Source organism: Zalophus californianus, chromosome 8 (assembly GCF_009762305.2).
Source record: "Zalophus californianus isolate mZalCal1 chromosome 8, mZalCal1.pri.v2, whole genome shotgun sequence".
Taxonomy (NCBI): Eukaryota; Metazoa; Chordata; class Mammalia; order Carnivora; family Otariidae; genus Zalophus; species Zalophus californianus.
Window position 1 is genome coordinate 114,175,350 of NC_045602.1, and position 25,685 is coordinate 114,201,034.

The 25,685-nt window shown below is 60.2% G+C and overlaps 1 protein-coding gene across 2 annotated transcripts in view; it reads right to left on the minus strand.

Annotated features, from left to right (window-relative positions):
• Positions 1 to 23,858, minus strand: part of NOL4L (nucleolar protein 4 like) — a 129,526-nt gene extending 105,668 nt beyond the window's left edge. For both annotated transcript variants that reach the window (XR_003524422.2, XM_027620471.2), the window contains exon 1: positions 23,538 to 23,858. Coding sequence is in view for 1 of the 2 variants with exons in the window: in XM_027620471.2 (XP_027476272.1) it covers positions 23,538 to 23,858 (321 nt within the window). In the remaining variant the exon portion in view is untranslated. The remainder of the gene's footprint in view (positions 1 to 23,537) is intronic.
• Between the last annotated feature and the right edge of the window lie 1,827 nt (positions 23,859 to 25,685).

The window sequence follows — 25,685 nt, forward strand, 5'->3', positions numbered from 1 at the left end:
AAAGGTTCAGCCCCTCCCTCCCAAGGGCAGGGTCAACGACAGCAGTAGTAACACTTACTGAGTGCTTCCTTTGTTCGGGACTGCCCTGAGCGCTCAGGGTAGGACTAGTATGTTTATTTTGCAGACCAGCGAATGGAGGCCTAGAAGGGTGCGGGGGCTTGCCTGGGCCGCACAAGCTGTCAAACAGCAGAGCAGGGATTTGAACCCGGACTGTCTGGCTCCAGGACTGAACTGTGCGGCCGAGTACTCCGCAGTCCCTGGCGCGCTGCGGGTGCAGGCACATGTCTGTAGTGGGCCTCAGAAGGACACAGTCACCCCCCCCGAACCGGCTGCCACAGACAGCCGTGGCCCGATCCCATTCTCTGCCCAGGCTTGGGTCTCCCTCCCGCCCAAGTGGGCCAGGCCGTCCCTGGGGGCTGCCGCCTGCCCAGGCCTGTCCAGGCCCCGCCGCCCACGCGGCCTTCGCCGAGCCGCCAGCAGGCCGGCATCGTGGCCTGCCCCAGGGGACTGAGCCCCGGCCGCCGGGCAGCCCAGACAAAGGCCGGCAGCGTGCCCGATCCCCTGGCACTCGGGCTGCCGCCGCCACCGCCCCCTCCCCCTCCTCCCTCCAGGGCCCTGGGCTGGGGGCACTGGCAGACGTTGTTTTCAAATAGGAGGTGGAAGGAAGGATGAGGGACAGAACTGGGCAGCCCTAAGGGCAGAGGCTGGAATAATCAGAGCGACGGGCGAGGGACAGGGCAGTCCCGCGGAGCTGAGCGGCCCAGAAATCAGGTGGCTGGGGGGCTGGTGCCAACCGCGGCTTGCTGAATAATGACCACTCTGGGTACTGGGGACAGTCACATTGGGGCCTCATTGATCCTTCCAGCCAGAGATGGGGCTTCAGACTTCAGCCCCAGAGAGCAGGTATCAAGCTATGAATTCTCCCCCCGATTTAGTTAAGAGGAAACAGGTTCAGAGAGGCAAAGCCACTTGCCTAAGGTCATAGAGTTGCCAGTGGGGCAAACATGAACCCCACCCAGGTCTATGTGATTGCAACAGACCACATGCTTCCCACTGCCCCTATGGTCTCTTGACAAATAATTAATAATAAAAATAGAAACAACAATGAACATTTATTGACCATTGACTAGGTGCCAGGCACTGTGGCGAAGGTATTACCTATATTAAGTCATTTAATCCTCATAACAACTCGATGAGGTAAGAGCTATTATTATGCCCATTTTACAGATGAAGAAAACGAGGCCCGGGGAGGTAAAGTAACACGACCAAGATCAAACAGCGAGTGTGTGGTGGAGTGGAGTTTCAATCCAGCCATCCAGAGCCCGCACACTAACCCACTGTTCCATCCCGAATGGATGGATAGACAGATGGACGGATGGATGGAGGGATGGGCAGATGGATGGATGGATGGAGTGGCTAACGCGTGTGAGCTCTGCTCTGTGTGCTCCAGCCCCGCAGCGGGGCACCCAGTAAGTGTTTGGCCAGCAGTAGCCACGACAACGCTGGGTTTTCTCCTGCAGCCCCTGTGGAAGGGGCCTCATGTCCCCAGCGGGGCTGGAGCTCGGGGGCCATGGGCCCTGTGCCCGGGCTGCTGGGGCGGCCTGAGCTCCCTCGCCGAGCTGAGCTGCAGCATGACGGATGTGCCCGCCGCCGCGGGGAGCCCGGGGTAGAGCAGTTGCCTGGAAACAGGCTGCTCTGGCGGCCCACACTCAGACCTTTGTCACCATCTCAAGGACCTTTTATTCCTCCTCCTTTCTCGCTGGAGCCAGACCCGGCACACAGGTGAGAAGCTGCAGCCAACACCACCCACAGCCCCAGGCACAGGGGACCCACGGGGGGGGGGGGGGAGGGGAGAGGGGGGGAAGGTCCACGGCCCCAGGCGGGGGAGAGGGAGGCAGGTGCCGGAGAGACTGGGGAGCCCGTGGCGGGGGGAGATGGCGCTCTGCGGGCAGCCCAGCCGCGGCTTGGAAAAATCCTGACGCCGGGAGGTTTCTCTCACCAGCTTTATTTCTCCCAGCTTCTCTGACAAAAAAACGAGCCTTAGTCCTTTTTTCTTATGGCGCAGTACTGGAAATCTCAGCTTCTGGAGACCTGGGCAGAGCCGGGCCTCTGAGGGGCCCAGGGCAGGGGGACAGGTGGAGTGACCCCCAAAGAGCAGGTGCTAATTGGCCCTTGTGCTGGGGCGCCCTGAGAGGGGATTAACGGGGCCCTAGGGGACTGGCTGGGGACTGAGCCACACCCAGCCAAGGCCCCGCTTGGGGATGGGGTGTGGAGGGGCTAAAAGTAAGCACTGTGGGGCCAGACCAGTCTGGGCTCAGGTCCCAGCCCTGTCCCTTAGGCGGGTCATTTCTCTGTGCCTCGGTTTCCTCCTCACTGAATGGGGGGACCTGCCTAAAAGGGCGGCCAGGAGAGTAAGATGTATAAAACACGCGTACAAAACACCCAGCATCTAGTGGGTGCCCAAAGGAAGATCCCGCGTGCCTTCTGCTGAGTCGCCTTGGGGTGCCCAGCCCCAGGTGTGTCACAAGGACGATCTCAGTGCCCCCCCCCCCAAGTGCTCCGGGAGGCAGGAGCTCTACAGCCTACTCACTGGACACATGCAGGTGCTGAGGCTCCAGGAGGGGATGGGGTTTGCCCAGGTGGGACACCCAGGAGGGTCAGATGCCAGGCTGACCCTGTCAGGTTTCCCAATGGCAGAACCTCCCCAGCTAATGGGGTTGCAGGTAGACTTTGAAAATCAGATCTCAAGCTGCCTGCCCCCAAACCCTCCTTGGCTCTCCAGTGCCCAGATAAAATCCAGGCTTATTTGCTGGGCTTTAGAGGCCTCAGCGGTGCGACCCTGCTCGCCCCAGCACTGAGCAGGGCTTTGTGCCTCTGCAAAGCTGTCTCCTCTGCCCAGGACGCCCACCCTCTGCTTAGCTCCAAGATGAGCTGAGTCTTAGCTCCAGGACTGACTCTTCCAGAAAGCCTTCTCAGCCCGGCATTCCCTAGACCAAGCCAGGGGCAACGTCTCCTGTGCTCTGAGACACTCTGTTCACCAACCCCACCCCCCACCCCATGGTCCTGGGAGATCCCCTCTCTGGAGTCCCAGGCCCGGGGGGGGGGGGGGGGGGGGGGATGTACCTGGCCTGGCATCTGAGCCCCTGCAGGCAGATGCCATCTCCCGAATTCCTGCCCCACCTCAACCTGCCACAGCTCCCCGGTTACTGCCTTTGTCCTGGGCCACACGCCTCATAGTCTTGGCCCCTGAGCAGACTACTCGTTGGTGCTCTGCTCCCGCACTCAGCCCACCCCACCACGCTGCCTTCCCCGCACTGCTCAGCAGCCCCCTGTCCCGCTGAGTCCAGTTCAGACCCTCTCTCCTCAGGAGCCTTTTCCTGACTACCCCAGACCACCGCAGGCAGCCCTTCGATCTGCTTTTCCTGCCTCCCGCCTGTGTGCTCCTGAGGCAGGAGGGAGGGAGGGAAGGAGGGAAGGGGGGAGGGAAAGGAGGCAGGGGAGGAAGGAAGTGAAGAGGGAAGCAGAGCAAGGGGAAGAAGCCCCACCTTTATTAGCACCTACAGGCCCGAGACTGGGCACACGACCACACCGTATCTCAGTTATTTCATTCCTTCACTCAGAGGCCAGCAAAAGGAAGCTCAGGCTCAGGGAGATTAAGCCTCTCAATGGCTTAAGGGCCTGAGGCCTCGCTGGGCTTCTCCTGCTGCCCACGACACTAAGCGGCACTACAGGGTCCCCAAGGGTCGCCACAGGGCCCACATTCCGTGCATTCTCCCACCGAAGCCAGCACAGACCCCAAGCAGTGGCAGCGGCAACAAGAAGAGCAGTAGTAACACTACCCGCTGATAATGGACACTATTTTGGTGCCGGGCTCCAAACCCCCACAATCCTACAGTTAACTACATGAGACCGTCACACAGAGAGGCAGAGCAACTTACCCTAGGTCACACAGCTAAGAAGGATCTGAACCTCGTGACTGAGAGGCCCATGATGTCCCAGAGCCCAGGACACTGCTGGGTCTCCCAGCTGAGCCGGCACCAGCTGCAGGCAGCTGTAGCCCCAATTCTGGCCACCAGGCCCCGAGCCTGTCCCTAGAGGCTACCCGCTAATTAGCCAGGCGGCTTCTGCTTGCTCAGTGGCTGCTGGGCCTAATTCTCCCAGGAAAGGCCGAGCTTGCAGGAGCGGGGAAAGGTAATTGCTAATTTGCACGAGAGGAGACAAAGGGGACAAAGGCGCCGCACAGCCTGAGCTGGTCTCACATTCACAACCCGGGGCTGCCCACTGACCACCACTCACCACCCACCATGACAGGGTCCCTGGACGTGTCTGTCCGCAGAACACATCCACACAGTCCCCGGCGGGTCTGGGTCACTGGGCCACGCCCCAGGAAGAGCGAAAGACAGTATGTACATGGCCCCTGGCCTCCTTTTGAGTCCTGCAGGAAGCGGGTGGGTGGGCGGGGAGCTCAGTGATTTCAAAACGGGTGACCCCCTGTAAGAGCTCTGTCACTTTCTGGGCACTTTGTACTGCTGCCCACTGAACCTCACAACAGCTTGAGGGTGATACTGCGCTCAGCCCCATTTCCAGGTGAGAAAACTGATGCCCTGGGAGGGGAAGTGACTGCCCAAGGTGACCGCACGAGGAGGCCAGGCAGCCAGGACGCACTCTGCGGTGCACTCGGCTGAGACTGTTCAGTCCCCATCTCCCATTTTGCAGAAGAAACTGAGGGCTGGAGGCTACGTTACAGAAAAAGTACAGGCTTTGGGGTCCCAGCTCTGCTCTCATGGCCTGTGTGCTTCAGGACATAACCTCGGGACATGCCTCAGTTTCTTTGTCTAGAAAATGGGCCTAGAAACCCGAGTTGTGTGGGCCCTGAGGAAAGGCACTGGGGCCTTAAAGGTGCTGACTACAGATGGGCTCCCAGACCTCTCCTTCCCAGGGTCACAAGGTATGCAGGGGGCTGGGGCAGGGTGGGGCTAGAACAGGGGCCCCACGTGATGAGGGGGGAGGCTGCAGCAACTAAGGAGCAGAGCCCGGTGGGCAGGGTCTTCTGTCAAGGACCAGGCAGCCAGCTTGTGGCCAGGAAGGTGGGCTGAGGGAAGAAAGGGCCCCCTGCACAGAGCCTGCCTGCCGGTACCTGGCTGAGCCGTGACCCGCTCCCTGGGAGGACCGGCCTGGGCTGGAGCTAGGTCAGGCAGACCCAGTCCAAATCCTGGCCCTTCTATGCCAGCAGGGCATGCACTCTGCACAGCTCAGCTTCCTCATTTGTGATGCTCCATATCCCCCCACACACACACACCCCCGCAGAGCTATCCTGAAGCTCAGAGGCTGATCAGGACGGGTAAGGCACCCCGGCCGGCTGCGGGGAGATGAGTGTGGGGATCCAGCCCTCCCTGCCCAGCAAGGCCAGACACCGGATAGACAAACAGGCCGAGTGGACAATCACATGAGCTCAGACCTCTTCCTCTTCTTGAGGACCCCAGACGCCGCCTGCCTGTGGCCTGAGCTTCTCCACGCTCTGGGCCTTTCAACATCCTTACAACAGAACTCCTGACCCAAGCCAGGCCTTACAAAACCTGCTCAGGGACCACAAATCTGAAAGTTGCTATTGTTTCGAGGTGCCAGTGATAGGTACGCACGTGTCCGTGCGCGCTCATGGTGGGGGCGGCGGGGGGCAGGCTCTGGGCAATCTCCATTCCCCTGGATCCCCAGGGTTCCCTGAGCCAGGAGACCCACATCTTAGCCTTCTAGTGGCCCCACCTCACGGTCACCCTGGGCAAGTCACTGACCCCTCTGTTCTCAGTTTACCCCTTTGTAAGTTGAGGCTATTATTTCTGCCCCCTCTTCCTCATGGAGTTCTTCGAAGACTCAAGTGATGTGACAGATTCCAACAATGGTAAAATAGTTCAAAGTCATACAGATGTTAAGGGCTGGTTTTAAACATTTACTGAGCTCCTCCTACAGGCAAGCACAGAGCTGGGCACTTATATACATGCTTTCTGGCATGTTTCCTGAGGACACCGAGATTCAGAAGATTTGCCGAAGGTCCCGTAGCCAGAAAGTGGTGGGCCTGGGATTTGAACCCAGGGCCATCTGAGAGTCAGCCACATGGAGTGAGGAGTCAAGACAGTGGTGTTCTCTTTTCCAAGCCCCCATGGGTCTTAAAATCCACCCTCCCAGTTGAACAAATAGGTATCAGGGCCCCTGCGGGCATCACTAACTCTCACTGGGATTGGGAGAACTCAGAAGTAATTTTGTTCTGGGTCCTAAGGTCCTGAGGGACAAACTGTAGTCTTTTGATTCCCAAATACAAGGTGTGGGGGAAGCCAGTGACACTGGCCTCCTTGCTATTCCTCAAACCCACCTGACATACTCCTGCCTCAGGGCCTTTGCACTTACTGTTCCTTCCACCTGGAATGCTTTTCCCCCAGATACCTGCATAACTTGTTCCCACACCTCCTTCAGGGCTTTGCTCAAAATGGCACCTACTCAGTGACGCCCTCTCTGACACCCTGATTAAAATTCCAATACCTCCCTCCCCAGCACCTCTGATTCCTCTAGCTCTGCTTGATTTTTTTTCTACCGCACTTGGCAGCATCTGACAAGCTGGGGCGCTTTCCTCGTTTATTACGTAGTGTCAGCCCCCACTTGAATGTAGGCTCTCTGAGAGCAGAGATTTCCATCTGTGTCTCCAGAGCATGGCACAGAGCCTGGCAGAACAGCCACCCCATAGATATTTGGACAACTGAATTAACACTGGGGCTCAGAGAGAGACAGCATTGGGCCCAGGCCACACAGGGAGCACAGAGGTAGTATGTGCCCAGGCCTCCTGCTCCCAGGCCTCACCTTCTGTCCCCTCTCTTCTGGCATGGGATTGGCTCAGATTTGCTCAGACTGCGGATGCAGGGGCATGGGAGTCAGCTGTGGGTGGGAGAAGAAAAGCCCCTCCCCTGGTGTTTATGTAGGGGAAGCAGCATGGGGGGTATGTACAGTCTGTCCAGGGGCAGAACTCAGAATAGAACCTTCGTTTCCTTCTTGACTCCTGATTTATAGAATGGGGTCTCCCCCTGGAAACATCAACTTCTACAGTGAAGGTGGTGGTTCCTTGGCTTTCCGGAGGCCTCTCTGGGGGACAGTTCTCCCCTTTCACATACGAGGTGCTGGGCAGAGGAGCGAGGGCACTGTTTGCTCAAGCTTGCTGGAGCAAAGCCAGACCTTAAGCCCTGCTAAGGCAAGTCAGGCTCAGGCACCTTCCCCTGGACTGGGCCCCGTGCTGGGTGCTGGGTGCTGGGTCCAGGTCCAGCGAGCCGCCTGCGACTAAGGTAGGGAGCTGCCTGCTGGAAGTGGCAGGTAGCCACAGCTGGGAGCAGCTGCTGGTCAGCTAGCCTGCCTGGCCTTACATCCGGGTGCTGCCCTTTGCTCACAGTGGGCCTCAGGCGAGTTGCATAAGATCTGTGCCTCACGGGGCTGTTTCGGGAGCCCAGTGTGCAAATGCACAGGAAGCACTTAGAGCAGGCCAGCACCTAGGGGGCACTCAATACATGTGCACCAAACACCTCCAAGCACATCGTCCCCTTCTCATCCTCATTACCGCTCCCCCACCGTCGCCGTAACTGCCACCACCCCCAGCATGACCAGCGCCACCATCCCTGGGTCCTGTAGCCTCCGGCCCCCATGAGGCATCCAGAGCTCTAGCAGGGCAGGAGCCACATATGTGGGGCTCACCGCTGTACCTCAGGAGGCTCTCTCCAAGTTGTTGAATGAATACATGAATGAATGAGTGAATGAATAATGAATTGGCTTGTACTGAGAACAAAGCAGCTGATACGAGGAGGACACAGACCCATTCCTTCAGCCCCTCTCCAGACCTTCCCCTTATTTCTGTAGCTTCTGCTCCCATTGGGGCTATTGTCCCCCCTCCTGGGCCTCAGCCTCCAGTCTCTGCTCTGCACACACCAGACTAGATTCGGCTCCCTAGATGCCTCCCTCCCCATGGTCCCCTGCTCTGTGATACTCAATAGCTCCCGCTGCCTGAGATCTGGCCTTCTGGGGCCCCATTAAGGGACCGACCACCAAGCTACATCCCCCAGCCCCAGACCTCCCTTCAAACCAGTGTCTCTTCCCCTTTTCCCACAGCTGTGTCTCTGCCTCACTTGGTCTTCTCAGCATGGCCAGGAGTGAGCCCAAATGTCTCTGTGACCACCTGCTGACCCTGCCAACCTCCTCGGGCTTGCTCGGCCCTAGGACTGGGTGGCGGCTCAGACAGTCCTGGATGGGACCCTGACCATTGAGTCGGCTCTCACGTCAGCCCCACAACAGCCTTGGTCCTTTCATTCTGCAGAGGAGGAAACTGAGGCACAAGAAGAAGAATGAAAAGGTTCGAGACATTGGTTTAACAAGTATTTACTGAGTGCCGACTAGGCACTAGGTGCTAAAAACGCAGCAGTGAGCAAGATAGCCAATATCCCTGGCCTTGTGAAGCCCAAGAGGACCACACACAAATACAGCATTGGTCAGATGTTAATAAAGGCTCCGGGGGGCGCCTGGGGGGCTCAGTCGGTTGAGCGGCCGACTTTTGATTTCAGCTCAGGTCCTGAGATCCAGCTGCACTGGGCTCCACGCTCAGCAGGGAGTCTGCTTAACTCCCTCTCCCTCTGCCCACACCCCAACCCCGGGTTCATGCTCTCTTTCTAATAAATAAATAAACTTAAAAAAAGAAAAGGCTCCAGGGGCGCCTGGGTGGCTCAGTCAGTTAAGCGTCTGCCTTCGGCTCGGGTCAAGATCCCAGGGTGCTGGGATCGAGTCTTGCATCGGGCTCCTTGCTCAGTGGGGAATCTCCCTCTCCCTCTGCCACTCCCCCTGCTTATGCTCTCTCTCTGTCAAATAAATAAATAAAATCTTAAAAAAATAAAAATAAATAAATAAATGAATAAATAAATAAACAAAAAGGCTCCAAAGTTAGGGGAAGGGGCCGAGAACATGGGGACAAAAAGCATTTTGGAAAGGGAGTCAGGGGGTACCTGGGTGGCTCAGTCAGTTAAGCATCTGCCTTTGGCTCAGGTCATGATCTCGGGGTCCTGGGATGGAGCCCCAAATCGGGCTCTCTGCTCAGTGGGGAGTATGCTTCTCTCTCTCAAATAAATAAATAAATAAAATATTTAAAAAAGAAAGAAAGGAAGAAAGAAAGGGGCTCCTGGGTGACTCAGTCCGTTAAATGTCTGCCTTTGGCTCAGGTCAATAATCCCAGGGTCCTGGGATGGAGCCCCACATCGGACTCCCTGCTCAGCAGGGATTCTGCTTCTCCCTCTCACTTTCCCTCTGTTCTCTCTCTCAAATAAACAAATAAAATCTTAAAAAAAAAAAAAAAAGAAAGAAAAGGCAGTCAGGGAGGGCCTCACTGAGGAGGTGACATTGTAGCAGGGCCCAGTGAGGGCTGGGGGAACAGCCTGGAGGACAGTGTGCCTGAAGGTAGCGAGCAGTAGTCCGGAAGGTGGAGAAAGCCTTGGTGTCTTTTGCTCAGAGGCTGATGGGGACCCACAAGAAGGTTTTGAGCAGAGGGAACATGGTCAGCTTTGCCTTTTTAATACAGTAGTTTGGCTACTGTGTGAAGAGGGAGGAGGTAGGAAGAAAGACAATGAGCTTTTGCTGGGGAGGAGGTGACGAGAACGGGGGTCGGGGGTAGAAAAAGCCCTTCACTCCCCACACCCCTCAGAGTTTACTTCCCCGGAAAAGGGACCCAGAGGAGCCAGACAGGGCTAGCTTGGGAATGCCAGGCAGAAGCAGCCCCCTTAAGCTCAGCAAGCCTGGCACAATGGGGAGAGGGGCCTTGGTGCCTGAGCTGACCAGCTGGATGGCACGTCAGGCCCTAGGCTGCCCCCAGCCACCGGCCGGTGCGACTACCTGAGGCTCCCAGGTCTGGGAGGGCGAAGATCAAGTCTGTCCTGTTCGCCACTCTCAGCACGTAGTAGGTGCTTAGTAAATCTTGGTGGAATGAATGAACAGGGCCTGGTGCAAAGCAGGTGCCAATCCGTTTGCTGAATGAGTCCGTGAATGAAAGGATTGCCTGCAGCCCTGTACTGTTTGCCAGGGGTTCTCAGATTAGTCTGAGTGCCTTAAAATAATTGCAGCTGCTGCTGACCACAGAGCTTTACCGTGAGCCAGGCCCCAGGCTGCCTCTGAAGCTGCATCCTACAACCCCACACAGCAGCTTCTACTGCTATGCCCATTTTACAGAGGAGGAAACTGAGGCCCAGGGATGTTAATTAATGCCCCCAAGGTCACTCAGCTACTAAGCAGCAGAGCTAGGATTTGAACCCAGGGCTGGGTTATTCTCAGCTCTACTGTAATGCCTCCTAAACTGGGATCTTACGAATGGCACCGTCTTCTCAGTCGTAGATCCCGTGAGGGCAGGGACCTGCACGTGGGGTGCCCCGTGAATAACCCCAGCGCTCTGTCACATCTGAAGGGTTGCCTTGGCTCCTCACCACAGCTCGGCCACCATCCTGATAAGGAAACCAAGGCTAGGAGCTGGGAACTTTTTCAGTAACGGTAGGGCTGAGAAGTGGCAGAGGAAGGCTCCGAATCCCCGCCTTCGGAGCCTGGACAAGGGCTCTCTCCACAGCTCACCTCATCCCTCCTGTCCTCACTGCCACTTCATGTCCCCAGCACAGGAGCGGGGGGGATTGAGTCCCCACGCCCCCAGACTGGATGAGGCAGTGGCTAGCTCCTGAAGGCCAGCTGATGTCAGAAACCCGTCCACACCAGAGGCCTGTCTGAGGATCCGGGGCCATTGGGTGGCCCTCTCACCTCTGCCTCCTGACTCACCCGGCAGAAGCCATGAAAACTGAGCCTCAGGCCCCGCAAGGGAAGCTGGGTGTTTAAACCACACGCATGGTGTGTATGGCTACGCATGCGCAGCAGCGAGCCCAGCGAAGTGGTGGCCGCCGCAGCGACCATCACTGCTCACGGAGCCCTCGGCCACGGGCTCGCCTCTGAGGGGCGGGAGGCGACAGTCCAGAGAAGCAGGCCCTGATGTCACCCCCGGCCCGGCTGTAGGAGCAGACACGGAGATGTTAAGTTGCCCAAGTCAGTGAGCACATAGGGGATTCAGGATTCAAAGCCAGGCAGCCCAGCTCAGAGCCAAGTGCACCAGGCCGGACACATTAGGGACTGGGCCTCCCCTAGGTGGAGGAGCTTGGGGTGCGCTGGGCACTTTTCACCCCCTTGCCGGTTGCTGTTTTGTTGTTGCTGCTTTCGGTCATGTGTGTGCTTCTCCTTGAAAAACATACCTCTGTGCTCCTTTGTCCACGTCACCCTTTCCCCCTTTCGGCGGGGTGGGGAGCTCCCAGCCCCTCATCTCCCATTTCTTGGCTCATTTCCTCCTAAGAGCCCTCCCTAGTTCCCCCCAGTCCCCAGGGTACTCTCTTCTTGCCTTGACGCCCCTCAGTGCCTCCCGGATTAGGCACTGGCCACCTGCCTCCTCTCGGGGCTGCTGGCGGCTGGCTGTGACCTTCGTGGTGAGCTATGTACCCTGACTCATGCTGGTGGGCACAAGGCTCCCCCTGCCTCAGCCAAGTGCAGCATGCCGGCTGCCCACCTGGCTGTGAGGCCCTGTGCCACCGCCTGGCCCTCCCTGAACCAAAGAATCCCTCGGGGACCCTGAGGGTCAACACTACCAGTAGATCCCGTTTGCACCTTAGTAGTGCGTCCCGGGGGCCTCACACTCTGCCAGAGAGACTCATGCCTGCCTCTCTGGTCTGGGAAAAGGCGCGGTCCAAGCGCGTGTAATACCACAGGGGACCCTGGGATCCGACACTTGCTGTCAGGAGGACGGCGGATTGAGGGAGCCGAGGACACGACCCTTCTGCACTGTACAGGCTCAAGTCCAGGCTCTGCCTCTTATCAGCTGTGTGGCCTCGGGCATGTTACCCAACCTCTCTGAGCCTCGACATCCTCATCAGCCAGATGAGTGCAAATGTAGCATGTTTGGACCGTCGCATGGAGTCACGTGCATGAAGTGCTTAACAGTGCCTGGCTCTTCGTGAGCACTCCATGAACACTAGCCGGGTCATGATTGCCACTGTTTGTGCTCAGTAGCAGGCATTCGCTGCATACTTTATGTACTTCAAATTATCGCCCACAGCCCTAAAAGGGCGTCGATATGACTATCCCCATTTTACAGATGTGGAAGCCAAGGCCCAGAGAGGAGGTGGCGATGTGTCTGAGGTCGCACAGCTGGATGATAAGGCAGGATTTAAACACACGGCTCTCTGGCCCTGGCACCATGCCCACTCTTAGCCCCAAAATGGGCAGCCTGGACCCTGGGAAGCCCACGGCCCCCCTCCTTCCCTGAGAGGCAACTTCTGACTGGACCAGCGGGACTTCTGGCCTCTACTTCCCACCTACTTCCCATCCCGCTTTGATTCACGGTGCCTTGCCTCTGCCCCTGGCTTCTGTCAGGGCTTTCTCTCATCCAGATCTGGGGCTGGGGGTCCGCCGATCCTCGGGGGCAAGCCAGCTGACCACCCCTCCTGCCGGAAGTCTTCCCTTCCGGTTTCCCCGCACACACCCCTGCTGTACTCACTCCCTTCTAGCTCTGGCCACTGCCCCTCCTGTCCCTCTCCGCTCTGGCATCCCCTGCCCCATCCCAGACCCCAGATCCCAGGTCGAACTGCTATTCGCCATGCTGTGGGTGCAAGAGACAAAAGCTCCTATTTCCTGTGCTGAGCACCTGCCGTGGAATCTCTCTTCACCTTCCCGCCAGCAGCCCTATGAGACGGGTAATACCACTGGGCCCATTTTACGGAGAAGGAAACTGAGGCTCCGAGAGGGGAAGTGACTTGCCCAAGACTGCACAGCAGTAAATGGCAGAGCCTGGATTCAGCCTCTGCCTCTACATTCCCCACTCCTCCTCTGACTTGCAGGGGCCTCATGTTCAACATAAAACCCTTTGTCCCCAGCCCACTCCTGTCCCAGCTCTGGATCTCCCAGAGAGGCCCCATCCCCCATGGGGCTTCCCAGCAGGAACTCTCTGAGCTGAACCCCCCCCTCCCTTGGCCCAGGCTTTCCTGTTGCCCCACAAAGTGCTCCTTAGCTACCCTTGAGAGGTTGATGGCTCTCTGGTTTGGGGATCTTTGCACGGAGGAGAGGGGTCCTCCCAGCCCCTACTCTGTGGCCTGCCTGGCAGGCTTGGTTTTGGGGCATCATCCCAGCTACCCCACAGGGTGTGGGGTATCACCACTCATACACAAGGGGTCGAGGGACGACAGCAGGCAAGCCATTTGCCCAGGACCAGAAGCTGGTGGCAGAACTGGGGTCCAAACGCAGGTCTATTGTTGGCCATGTTACTCTTCCGTCCTCCCTAATTTTGCTCTACCCAGTTAGAGAGCCCCTACTGCCTGGGCAGACCCCTCTCCATATCCCTACAAAAATGACAATCCCACTATTAAGCGTTTCACAGGATTCTCTCCCTTGGTTTTTCCCAACAAACCTGTTGGGGAGGGACAATCATCAGACCCATTTTTCAGATGAAGAAACTGCAGCACAAAGTGCTGACTTAGCTAGGTGCCCACATAGGCTGTGCCTTGGTTCGCTAACCTGCCTTGGTTTGCTAACCTGTAGAATGGGGTCATAACAGCCTCCTCACAGGGTGGCTGAGGGCCGCGCAGGATTGTGGAAGCCAGGGGCTCTTGGAGACACGCCCTCAGGAGGCTCAGAGATGAGGCCCGAGTGTGCTTTTCTCCACCCGCCAGCATCCAGTCAGGGCCTGGCCTGCCAAAGGAAGGGCCCCATGTCTCCTTGAACATTTCCTCAGCCCGCCGATGCCGGGATGCCGAGAAAACGATGAGTCATCCACCCAAGCACAGGCCTCCCAGAAGCCTGCAGTCGGGTCCCAGCCGGCGCGCAGAAGGTTCCAGGCTGGTAAGGGGGCCCCGTGGACACGATGACTCCCAAGCTGGCCCCACCGAGCCCGGAGTCACCAGCTCTCCACAGCCCCCCACTGCCACATGCTACTGGCCTTAAGGACAACTCTTAGACTCTGTAGGCCTGTGGGCCCCTGCCCTGCCCCCCAGGTCTGTACATCTGTCCACGTTCCTGGTGCCTTAACCTCCCCTCCTTCCACCCAAGCAAACTGAGTCACCCTTGACCTTTGAACAGCATTCTCCCCCTGACCTCCCCTGTCACCCAGTCCCAGTCCCTTGTCCTATGAGGAAAGCAGCCCCTCTTCTTCCTCCCAGGCTGGCCTTCTTTCTCTTCACCTTGCAATTCCTTCACCTCCTGTTTCGCCTTCATGGAATACGCCTTCCTCTTGCCCAGTGTTCTGAGGGTTCCTTCTAGAACCCAAATCTGACTCCATGCTTTCCCTCATGATGACACAAGGAGATAAGGACACACTAGTTCCTCCGAGTGGCTTTCCAGATCCTTCTCTTCCATCTGGCCTCAAAGGCTTTCACCAGCTCATCCTCTCAGGACCCCACAGCAGTTCTCGAGCTGATTTACCCATCCCCACCCCATGTGAAATGCTCTGCAGGACATGCTTCCTCGGGAAAGCGGCCCCAGTCACCATCATACGCAGCCTGCGCTAGCCTGTGAGAACCTGCCCCGCCTCCAAGCTCTCGCTCACAACCCCACCCCCTGGAATGAGCTTCCCCATGTTTCGTTCTCGCTTGAAAATTTGGTTGGGCCCTCAAGGTCCAGCTCCTTGGACACTGCTGGGCAGAAGGAATGGTCTGGACCTTGGGGCTCCCGAGGCCCTCTGAGTACAGAAGTGGATGGGCGGTTCTCAGACTTCTGCTCTGAGGCATCTGCTGCCCCCCACAGTGGGGAGTCCCTTTGGGGCAGCAGCTAGTCTATGTCCTGGGGACACAGCAGGAAACAAGAGAGACTAGTCTGCCGTGGCAGGGCTCACCATGTTATGGGGAGACAGATACCAAACTTATAAACTGAAAACCATACATAATGTCAGGGGCTAATAAGAGCTAGAGAAAAAAATTAAATAGAAAGGGGGGCCGTGAGAAGGGCTCAAGGGACTTAAAATGGTCCTCACTGAGTATCCAGGAGGGCCTCTCTGAGAAGGTGACATTTGAGCAAAGACCCAAAAGAGGAGAGGAACCAGCCATGTAGAGATCTGGGGGAAGAGTATTCCAGCCTGGGGGAACAGCCTGTGCAAGGGCCCTGGGGCAGAATTGTGTTTGGTAGTTTTTAGAACAGCAAAGAGATCAGTGTGGCTGAGACCAAGTGGGCAAGGGGAGAGTGGAGTGTGGTGAAGGCATCAGGCAGCTGGGGCAGATCATGCCAGGCTGCGGAGGCTTCAAGAAAGACTGGCTCTTGGCTTGAGTGAGATGGAGTCTTGGAGGGTTCTGAGCAGAGGCAGGTGAGAATCCGGTTTGTTTTCTACAAAGTTTTTTCTGGTGTGTAAGTTGGAAGGGATTACAGGGGGGCCAGAGTGAGCACAGTGGGGTGGCTGGAGGGGTGGAGGTGGTGAGAAGGTGAAATTTGAGATGTATTTTCAAGGTCAAACCAACAGTACTTGCACACAGCTGGATGGGGACGAGGAGCTGTAAGAGAAAAGAGTCAACATGACTCCCGGGGGCAGGATGCGGCTGCTGGGATGGCGACAGTGGGGGAGCAGATGAGGGGCGAGTGACCTGCCTGTTCACACCCAGCTCCGGTGCTCTCTGGGACCCTGCGCAAGCTCCCTCCATTCTCAGCCTTAGTTTTCCCCTTCCCAGGCAGGCCTAGAGGGCCGGATGCTGAGGGAGTAGGTGACTTCGCAGGGAGAGGACAGGCCCAGCCTCCCAGCTGCTCTGTCTCCCCACCCCTGCAGCCCGCCCAGGTTGGGTTGGAGTCTGGGGCCGTAGCTGAGGTGAGGGGGAAGGATGGGGGGGCATCTGTCTCCCAGCAGGCTGGATCCTGGGCAGGTCAAGGGTTGCCTTGAGCTCTGAGAAGCTTTTGTGGAGTGCCCTCAGATGAGGGGGCCCGATGCGCCGGGGGGGGGGGGGGGGGGAGGTGCAGAGAGCCGAGGCGCCTGTGGACCCCCACTTCCAAGTCCTGAGGCTTAGAGGGTCAGACAGCCATGGAACCCAAGCCCGACCACGTCCTCACTGTGGGACTCGGGCCGGTTCCCTGGCCTCCCTGATGCCAAGTTCTCAACTGTCCCACAGAATCTAGGGGCAGTTAAGTGCCATAAAGTGTCTGGCCCATGGCAAGGGCTAGGAAACACAGGAGATGGGCTCAGGCCCCTGACCAGGGAAGGCACTCATTACAGCAGCCTCCTGTGTTCTAAGATCCCGGAGCCCAGAACTCGAGTTCCTGGCCAGGGACTAGAGCAGGGGTGGGGACGGGTGGGGGGAGAAGGGAGGCGGCCTCCAGGATGCTCATCATCCTACTACCTTTCTAACTGCTGGATGCCTATAAGCCTCGGCAGAGTCCCCAGCCTCACCCCTCCAGCACCCCTCCCGGACCTCCAGGACCTGGCACCCAGCACCAGGAAGGGATTCAGAAGCAGGAGGGACCAAAATGGCATTCCCGTGTAATAACTAAGGAAACTGAGGCTCGGAGCAGGGCAGGAGCCAAGCAGGGCAGAGAGACCCTGAGCTTTCAAGTCCCCAGCTCTGGAGGCTCATGCCACACCTATGCTCCTCATCAAGACCCTTCTGGTGTTCTGTGCAATTCAGTACAACACTAACCAGCCCCTAATGGCGCTGGAGACACAGAAATGACTCTGACACAATCTCTCGGGAATTAATAGTTACTGCCCACCAACTATGTGACCGGGACTTGGCTGCGCGCTTCTCTCCATGGGCCCATTTAATATCCACCACGGCTTTCATTGCCATCCCCATTCTCCAGATCAGGAAACTGAGGTTCAGTGAGATCACACAGCAGCTAACATTTCCTAGGACTTGCACATTCTTCAGACTCTACATTGCTAAATGCATTAATCTTCATACCAGTGCTATGAGGGAGACAGAACGATCAGCTCCATTTTACAGATGAGCCAACTAAGGTCAAATTGGTGAAAGGGCAGAGCTGGTATTTGAACCCAGGGCCCTGTGGCTTGAAACCCCATACCCCTCCCCTCCCCTGTATGTCAGGGTGGGCCAAGGGCAGGAAGTGGCCTCAGGAGTCCTCGTTCTAATAAGCTGTCCACCATGGCAGGCCCTCACTCAGCTCTCTTCTACTCCCCCTCCTGTTTACGGGCCCAGTTAGCAGACAGATACAGGTTACCAGGCAGAACCCCGCAAATGACAGCGCAGCTTTTCCAGTTTGCTAAGCCTCCTGGTGGTGGGGCTTTTGAGCCCATTTTCCAGATGAGGAAAGTGAGACCCAGGGAGGTCAGGCAGGATACTTGCCCGAGGTCACATGGCAAGGAAGTGGTTGAGCTGGGATCCATCAGCCTTGACCTCCTCACTTCAAGTTCAGAGCCCTCTCTCCCAGAAGGGCACACCACCCCCCTCCATGGTGCTTGGCTTTGGGCTCAGTAAGTGCCCTTGTAGGGCAGGGAGTGGGGGAGGAGGAGGAGGAAGGCTGGAAACAAGGAGGTGCCCCGGCCCTTGTTATGGGGATGGGGACAGGGGCCGGGACAGGGACACGGCATCACTTCTCACGTCCACTGCCTCCCTGACACTTCACTTCGGCAGCTGCTGAGGCTCCGGGGGCAGCAGGGGCCGGGGCGGCAGCTCGGGCTGTCTCTATGATGATGAGGGACACCCGTCAGCCCTGCACTGCCAGACTACTGGGGTTTCTTCAGGAGGATCTGGAACATGTGTGCAGGCACACACTCACACTCGTGGTCTGCCAATGCTCACGCTCCAGGTGCTTGCACATCAGCCAACACAGACGCCTGCAGTCACACACATTGCCAGGCAGGTAGTCTCCTCCCTACCTGTATACACGCGCGCGCGCGCGCACACTGCTCCGGGCACACAAGCATCCCCAGCCTGCACAGGGACAAACATATGCACACTCACACCCACACAGTCACACTGCTGCACACACACACACAGAGTCTCCTCGTGCACACACATGCTCCATCTAGCCCACGAGCACACGCGCCTGTGCACAGTACTCAATCCATCCCACAATCTCTAAGAGCTGGCTTTGAGAAGCCCAAGCTTGCCTGAGGCTGGGTCAGGCTCTGGACCTTTGTCCCTGGGCAGCCCCAGCCACAAGCTGTCCACCCCCCAGTCTTCCCAGCAGCATTTTTAGGGTCCCCGATGGGCCTCCTGACTTTCAGACACCCCAGGAGAAGAAGGCAGTCTTTGGGGGCCATGCCAGGTTTTATCCAAGGAAGAAGGAGGTGTGCGGTCCCCATGCCCAGTAGAGAGTGACCTAGGACCTGGAGGGGAGGCCCCGGGAAGGCAGAGTCTGATCCTCCAGCATCACCCAGGCTCCAAAACACAGCCCCTAGAGTGCCTGAGACCACATTCGCCCAAATCACCGAGGCTTAATTGACAAAATAGCCCACTTCTGCCACTCATGAGAAATCCAGATGGGGCCCGTGCCAGATGTCACTGTCAACCTTCTCCTCAAAAGTCCCCCGGGACCCAGGACACCGGAGGTCTCCTCCCTTCTTCTCACCCAGGACCCAAGACAACGGGGCCCTCTGCTCTTCTTTTCACCCTATACCCGTCCTTGTGAGCCCCAGGTAAGTCCCCAGGCACCTCACGGGGAGCCAATCCTGCCTCCAGCACCAGCGTGTGATTACAGACATCTTGAGCAGAGGGATTCTTGTAAACGAATTCAGATTAAGGTGTAACGGACTGAAAGCTTGTCACGAAGGACTTTCCAAGGGATCGGGCCGCAAGACCCCTCAGACGGGGTCAGAATGGGACGTGTACAAGCATCAGCCAAGCTCGGGGCCTGCCCCTGTCAGCAGCGAGGCCTAGTCCTGCACCTTGCTAAGCCTCAGTTTACTCATCTGGAGGGAAGCACAAATAGCAGCATTGACCTCTGGGGGATGGCGAGAATCTGACAAGTCGATGTGTGTCAACCCCTTGGCACAGTGACAGGCACACTGTAGGTGACTCAGAAGCGGTCACTGTGGTGATAACTTGGAGAAAAGCAGGAAACATTGAGGAATTCAAGCGAAGGTCACAGCATACATTACACCGGGCTAAGTCAGAGGCCCTTTCCCGCCCAGACCAGTGGCCGCAGGTGCCAAAGGTTTTACACAAAAGCTCTGGGGAGAAAGACCGAAGACTGAGAAAATGCTCTCCACTAAATGAATGTTGTCTGCAAACTGGGAAAAGACCACCATTAGTCAATTTGGCCAGCGGAACACCTGGGGTCCGGCTCGCAAAAGCCTAATGTTGACAGTGGGGTTTGGCAAGCTGGCGTTTCCCCTTGGGGAATGGGGCTCTAATGGGGGGATTCACAGCCTGTGATGGGCCCACGATGCCCACAGTGGAGCACAGAAATCTGCATTCCAGTCCTGGCTCCCTACCAATGGGAAGCACCTCTCTCGAGGCCTCGGTCTTCCCATCCGGAAGATGGTAGAGCTGAGCTGAGAACATCTATCTCCAAGGAGGTCCTGGGAGTTGACAGATAGCCCGGGGCCCCGCCCCAGCCGTAACCTGTGGCCCTTGCAAGCCCTGGGGGAGGGGGACAGCCCCACTCAAAGAGACCAGAGGAAAAGGAAAGAGGTTGGTTCACTTTGTGGCCAATGCTGGAGCGGAATCAGAGGGTCTTGCCTCCACGGGGTTTGCTTCCCCTGCTTGGCAGCACACAGAGGCCAGAGCAGGCCAAACACAAGAAATAATAAATCCTAACCAGGCTTTGCCCAGTCAGGAGGCCCCGGCTGGCTCTTGTCATAAAAAGATCTTATCCCCATGAGCACCCCGTGCCGCGGGGTGGAGGACTCCGCCCTCCTCCCCTCAGCCCTCAGCCCTCCGCCTCCACTTCTATTTCCTGTGACAACCTGCAAACTGAAGACCAACTTGCCTCTCCCCCACGCCCAGGCTCTGGCTCGACCCCCGCCCCGCCCCGCCCCCGCCCGGGCCCCAGCTGCAGGAGGGCCCCGGCAGAGTGTAATTCCCCGCGCCCTCCTCTCTGCCCTGGGCCCGTCCGGACAGATTAAGCCTTTGTCACACACACCCAGAAAAGCTCAGGGCCAGATGGGACGGGACAAGTGGTGTCAGATCATCGACCCGCGGCCGGCCGGGACTAGGGAAGGGCCCGACCACAGCACCGCATATGGCTGTGGGAGGAGGCAAGGGGGCCCAGGGAGGGGGCAGCCAGAGAACAACATGGAAAAGAGATGACACACCATGGCCACCCTTGGGACCGCACACCGCGCCAGGGGCCCTGGTTCAGCGGCTGGATGACCCAACACCCACACCCCCTCTTCCCTGCAATAGGTTTTGCTGCCCGCCCTCCCTTCGTGGCTCGGAGAGAGCTTCTTTATCACATCCTTAGCTAGGCCCACCTCCCCCACCAGCTGGGTGCCCAGGGGCAGGCAGAGTCCCACCGGCCCCAACACCCTGTACCCAACACAAGGCCTGTGGGTGCTAAACAAGTGCCTTGGGCAAAGGTTTACGGCCCGATGACCTTCACGAAAACCCACCCAGGACAAAACTACAGGATGTCTCCCAACTGCCACCAGAGGCCGTGGCAACTCTGTGTGTGTGTATGTGTGTGTGTGTGTGTGTGTATGTGTGTGTGTGTGTGTAGGCCAGTGAAGGCAGGGGATGTCCTTTGCACCTTTCAAAGCTGGTCCCATTCAGCCCCTCCCAGGAAGAGGCCATGGCTGGCCCAGAATTCCCAGCAGGATTTGTTCCTCTTAGATCAGTGGAAAGAAAAATGGAAATATAAAAATAATTACTGAGACCCAGGAAGGTGCTTGGAGATGGGGGTGGCAGGACTCGGGGCAGCTCCTGCGGCCGGCTCCAGTTGGCTGGGCGAGTGGCAGGTAAGTAACGGGCTCTCTGGGGACCAGCAGGGCAGGCAGGAAGGCACAGGGAGCTGGAGGGGCAGGCTGTCCAAGGAGGGCACGTCTGCTCTGTTGTGTTTGTCATCCTCCTGGCAGCCTGGGCCGGGAGACCTGGGGACCTGGGTCCCCTTTCTCTGCCTCCCAGGCAGGTGGTCCCTTGGGGAAGGCTTATTATTGGTCTGGGAGCCAGGGTGGAGGCTTGTGAGGCCCCTGATGCCAGGGATAGGTGAGGCAGGCCAGCATGGGCCTCACGAAGGATCTGAAGAGACTGGCTGGGCTGGGAGGACCTGGAGCCCAGGCCCAGCACCCAGTTTCTGCATGTGGCCTGGATGGGTGTGTGTGTGTGTGTGTGTGTGTGTGTGTGTGTGTGTGTGTGTGTGTGTGTGTGTGTGTGTGTGTGCGCGCACACCGTGTGTATGGTCATGCTTGCTCTGCCTGACAGCAGTGTTGCTAAGAGGGTAGAGGGACTGCCCCATGATGCCCACTCCCTAAGGGAGAAATGGACCCACACAGAGAACCAGTGAGCCAGCTGCCAAGTCTGAGGGTCACCTGCCTCCCAACTTCAGTAGTGGGTGGAGTGCGGATCCTGCCTCCCGCTATGTGGAAGGTTGAACCAAGACTCTCAGCTCCCTGGGGAGGGATAACCAAGCTGGGGTAGGAGGTGCTAACTGGCCTGGATGGCTGAGGGCACTGACCCAGGGGAGGAGGCACAAGACCCAGTCAACCACCTGGAGGGTCACTGACCTCAAAAAAAAAACCACACTTAGATTGGGGACACTAGCCCAAGATGGGGGAGAACCCAAGGGGGTATGGAACTGGCAGGGTGGGGAAGACTGACCTAAGCTGGGGAGAGGCAATGGCCCTTACTCCCCATAAGGGAAAGTGGGCACTGATTTGGGCTGGGGGAGGGGTGCCTGACTCGATCAAGGGAGGGGACAATGACCAGTCTCCCCGGGTTTGGGGGAGAGCACTGATTGGGGGCTGGGGTGGGAGGGGGGGTCCCTGACTCGCGCAGGGTGGGCCACTGCTCCAGCCTCGCCCTCCGGGAATCCGGCCCCGGCGCACCCCCGGCCCGGCCCCATGCTCCGGGTCCGGCCGGAGGCGGCAGCGGCAGCGGCGCAGATGGGCTGCTGGCGGCCGCAGCGGCAGCGGCGCGGTTATCAGCGCTCCTCGCAGATGGGCCGCCCGCCCTCCGCGCTCACGGCTCCCCACTCCCCGCGGCCTGCAGCCCCGTCCCCTGGGCGCGGGGGGGAGGCGCCTCCGGATCCGCTCCCTGGCTCCCGCCTCCCTCCCTCGCGGCCCCCTCACCCCGCGGGCCCCGGCCCGGGCGACCGCCGGAGGGGGAGGGGGAGGGGACAAGTGCACTTTTCGTAACGACCGAATCAATTGTGTGTGAAGAGCCCGCTCCGGCCGGGGACGGGGCTGAGCGCGGGGCGGGCGGGCCGGACGGGGGAGGAGCACGGAGGGGGGAGCGGGGGAGCGAGGGAGGGAGGGAGGCCGGCGCGGGGCGGCCCCGCTCGCTCGCTCGGGCCGGGCGAGGCCGGGGAGGGAGCGAGGGGGGCAGGGAGGGAGGCCGGCCGGGCCGGGCCCGGCCGGGGGCTGAACGCACTAATGGAGGGTCTCTGCGACGGAAAGTTCAAAGCTCAGCGGCGCCCCGGGAGCAGCCGCCCCCCCCAGCCCCCACCCGCGGCAGAACAATGAGGTCCCGGCGGGGGAGCCGCGGGGCCCGCGCCGCACGCCCTCTCCAGGGCGCCCCGGGCCGAAGGGGACGCCCCCGCCCGGCCGCCCGCCTCCTCCCTCCCGGCGGCTGCGGTTCCCCGCCCCCTCCCCCACGCCACCCCGCCCGGGCCGGGCCGGCCCCGGGGACGGGGGAGGGGAGGGGATGGATAGGTCAGGCCGCCCCCGTCCCGGGGAGGGGGGAGCTAGGGGCCCGGGGGGCGGAGGGGGCGCCCCACCCACCCGCGCGAGGCTGCTCCTGCGCCAGGCTGCGGCTCGGGCCGCCCCTCCCCGGGCCAACCCCGGGTGGGGTCGGAGAGACAGTACCCGGGCGGGCCCCCTCCCCTGGCCCTGGGAGCCGAGTGGACTCCCTGTCCCGTGGCTACCCCTGCCCCCCCTCCCGCGGCACCACCCTCCACACACACACACACACACACACACACATACACACACACACATACACACACACACACACACACACACACACCGCCCAGCCGGCCCGGGGGCGGGAGCGCGAGGCGCCCGGGACAGGCAGCCCCGGGGCGGGCGGGGGGGGGGGAGGCTCGGGCTTCGGAGCAGCCGCCTGCTGGCTGGGGGAGGGGACGGGAGGACGGAACATGCTGGGGTGAGCTGCCCGGGACAGCCCGCCCGGCACCGCCACGGCCCGGGCAGCGGCGCAGAGGGGGGCAGGGACGCCCCGACCCCGGAGCGCTGCCTGGGCGGGCCGGGGCGGGCGGGTGAGCAGGGACGCGTGCGCCTCGGGCGGGCCAGACCCACGGACAACCTCAGGGACACACGTTCGCACACACATCCACACCCCCCCACCCCGCCCCCGCCCGCCCCGAGCCCCGCGGTGGGACCGGCCCACGGCCGCCGCGCGCGCACTCACCGAGCCCGTCTTGACCGGCACATACACCACTTGGCCCATCTTGGGTTCCCGGCCGCTGCCCAGGCGGAAGCCCTTGGAGCGCACCCAGAACTGGAACTTGCCTTTCTCGCCGGCCGCCGGGCCGCTGCCTGCGCCGGTCCCGCCGCCGCCCTGCAGGACCTCGGCGATCCGCTGGTATTTGCTGCGTGTCACCGTCTTGGTTTTGGCCGAGTCGCCGTAGGTGCGCAGGCACCAGTCCCGGAACTGGCGGCCCAGCTCCGAGTCCCCGGGGCTGCGCTCGCGCTCCCAGCCCCCGCGCAGCAGCAGCGTCGGCTTCGGCATCCTCCCGCCGCGCCCGGCGCCCTCGGGGGCGGGCCGGCCGCCGGGCCGCCCGGTGCCGGGACTGGGCTGGGCTGGGCCGGGCCGGGGCGCGCCGCGGCCCGGGCTGTCCCGCGGTGTGGCTCCGGCGCGGCTGCTTGATGGGCACGGGCGGCGGCCGGACGCGCGGGGCTGCGGCGCGCTCTGTCCTGCTCGGGCGGCGGCAGCGGCGGCGTTGGCGGCGGCGGCTCCGGCTCGCCTCCTGCTCCGCCTCCTCCTCCCCCCCCGGCCGGGATGCGGGAGCGATGGAGGCAGCTCCGGGCCCGGAGGTGCAGAGGGGGCGGGCCGCCCCGCGGGCGGCCGGGGGAGGCGGGAGGCGGGGAGCGGCTCCGGGCGCGGGGAGCGAGACCGAGCCTGGGCGCGGGCGGCGGCGGCGGCGGCGGCGGCGGCGGCGGCGGCGGCGGCGGCGGCGGCGGCTGTCAGCTCGCGCGGCTCATCCTGCTCCTGCTCTGGCTCCCGCTGCCGCTGCTCTTCTTCCTCCTCCTCCTCCTCCTCCCGCGCCCGCCTCCACCACGCCGCGGGATCCCACCTGTTAGAGCGTCGCAGCCTTCGCCGCCGTCCCCCCCCCTCCCTCCCTCCAGCGCCCGCCCGCGGGGCCCAGACCCCGCCCCGGCCCGGCCCCTGGGGGCGCGGGGGCTGCCGCGCCCGCAGCCGCCGAGAGGGCAGGAGCCGCAGGCGCGCAGTGCCCAGCCCAGGGACCGAGTTCCCTCCGGCCGGGGCCTGGCCCCGAGCCTCGCAGGCCGCCCTCCGCCCGGACCCGGCGGTCTCGCAGGGAGTAGGGCGCAGACCCCGCCCGGCCACACGCGTTCCGGCCTCCCCGGGCGGCCCCGCCTGATTTTAGCCCGGCGCGGGCGGTACAGGGCAGGCGCCCTTCCCTCCCTCCCGCAACTGGCCTGATTTCTCCGGTGCGAGCCCAGCGCCAGAAGAGCAGTGTTCCCCCGGGGAACCCCAAACCGCCGCCCTTCGGGGGCCCAAACTTCCTTCCCTCTCCCGTCACCCCGAATTCCCTGAAGTTTGGCCGGCCTTACTTCTGCCAGCCCCACTGCTCTGGGACAGCCCCAGGCCCCAGGGAAGTTGTCAACATTGGCCCGTGGCCTCACTCAGGCCAACCCCACCAAGGCTTCAGGCCACACGCAACACACCCACAAATTCATCCCAAGACATCGTGCCTTCACGGGTGCACCGAGACCTGGAATCTCTTGCTGAGTAAACTGAGGTGGCCCCCTATCCCCTTCCTCTCTGGGCAAGACTGACCTTGCAGAGAGCTGGCCCCCTCCCCCTTAATGCAATCAGGAACATAAATAAAGGCACAGGCCAATTCCCTGGACTTTCTGCCCTCCTTTCCTAACCGGTAGTGAGGAATCACTTGGCCTTTCTCCTTAGTGTTCCGAGGCCCACTGCTGTGTTCCCAGGCCACTCCTGCCGGCAAGTTCCCACTCAAACTGGAGGCCCAGATTTTGACCAGTGCAGGGCCATTTTCTGTCTAGGAACCAGAGGTTACTCTGTCCCAAGGTCCCCCACCCTGGAACCTACAGTATGCCATGTCCTGGCATCTCAGAGGCAGAGGGGATTGGCCCATTTTGCAGATGAAGCCCTGGGGCCTGAAGAGGTAGCCTGACCTGCTCAAGGTCATGCAGGGAGGAGGGGAGGGTTTCAGCCCAGGGCTGTCTGTCTCCTGCTACCACATCACACAGGAAGTCTCTCCTTGCCATCCCACGGGGAAGAATCCCCACACTGTATGTGCCTGCCTCGCTTATCCCAGTAGACAGGCAGTTCCAGATCCTCAGGGCT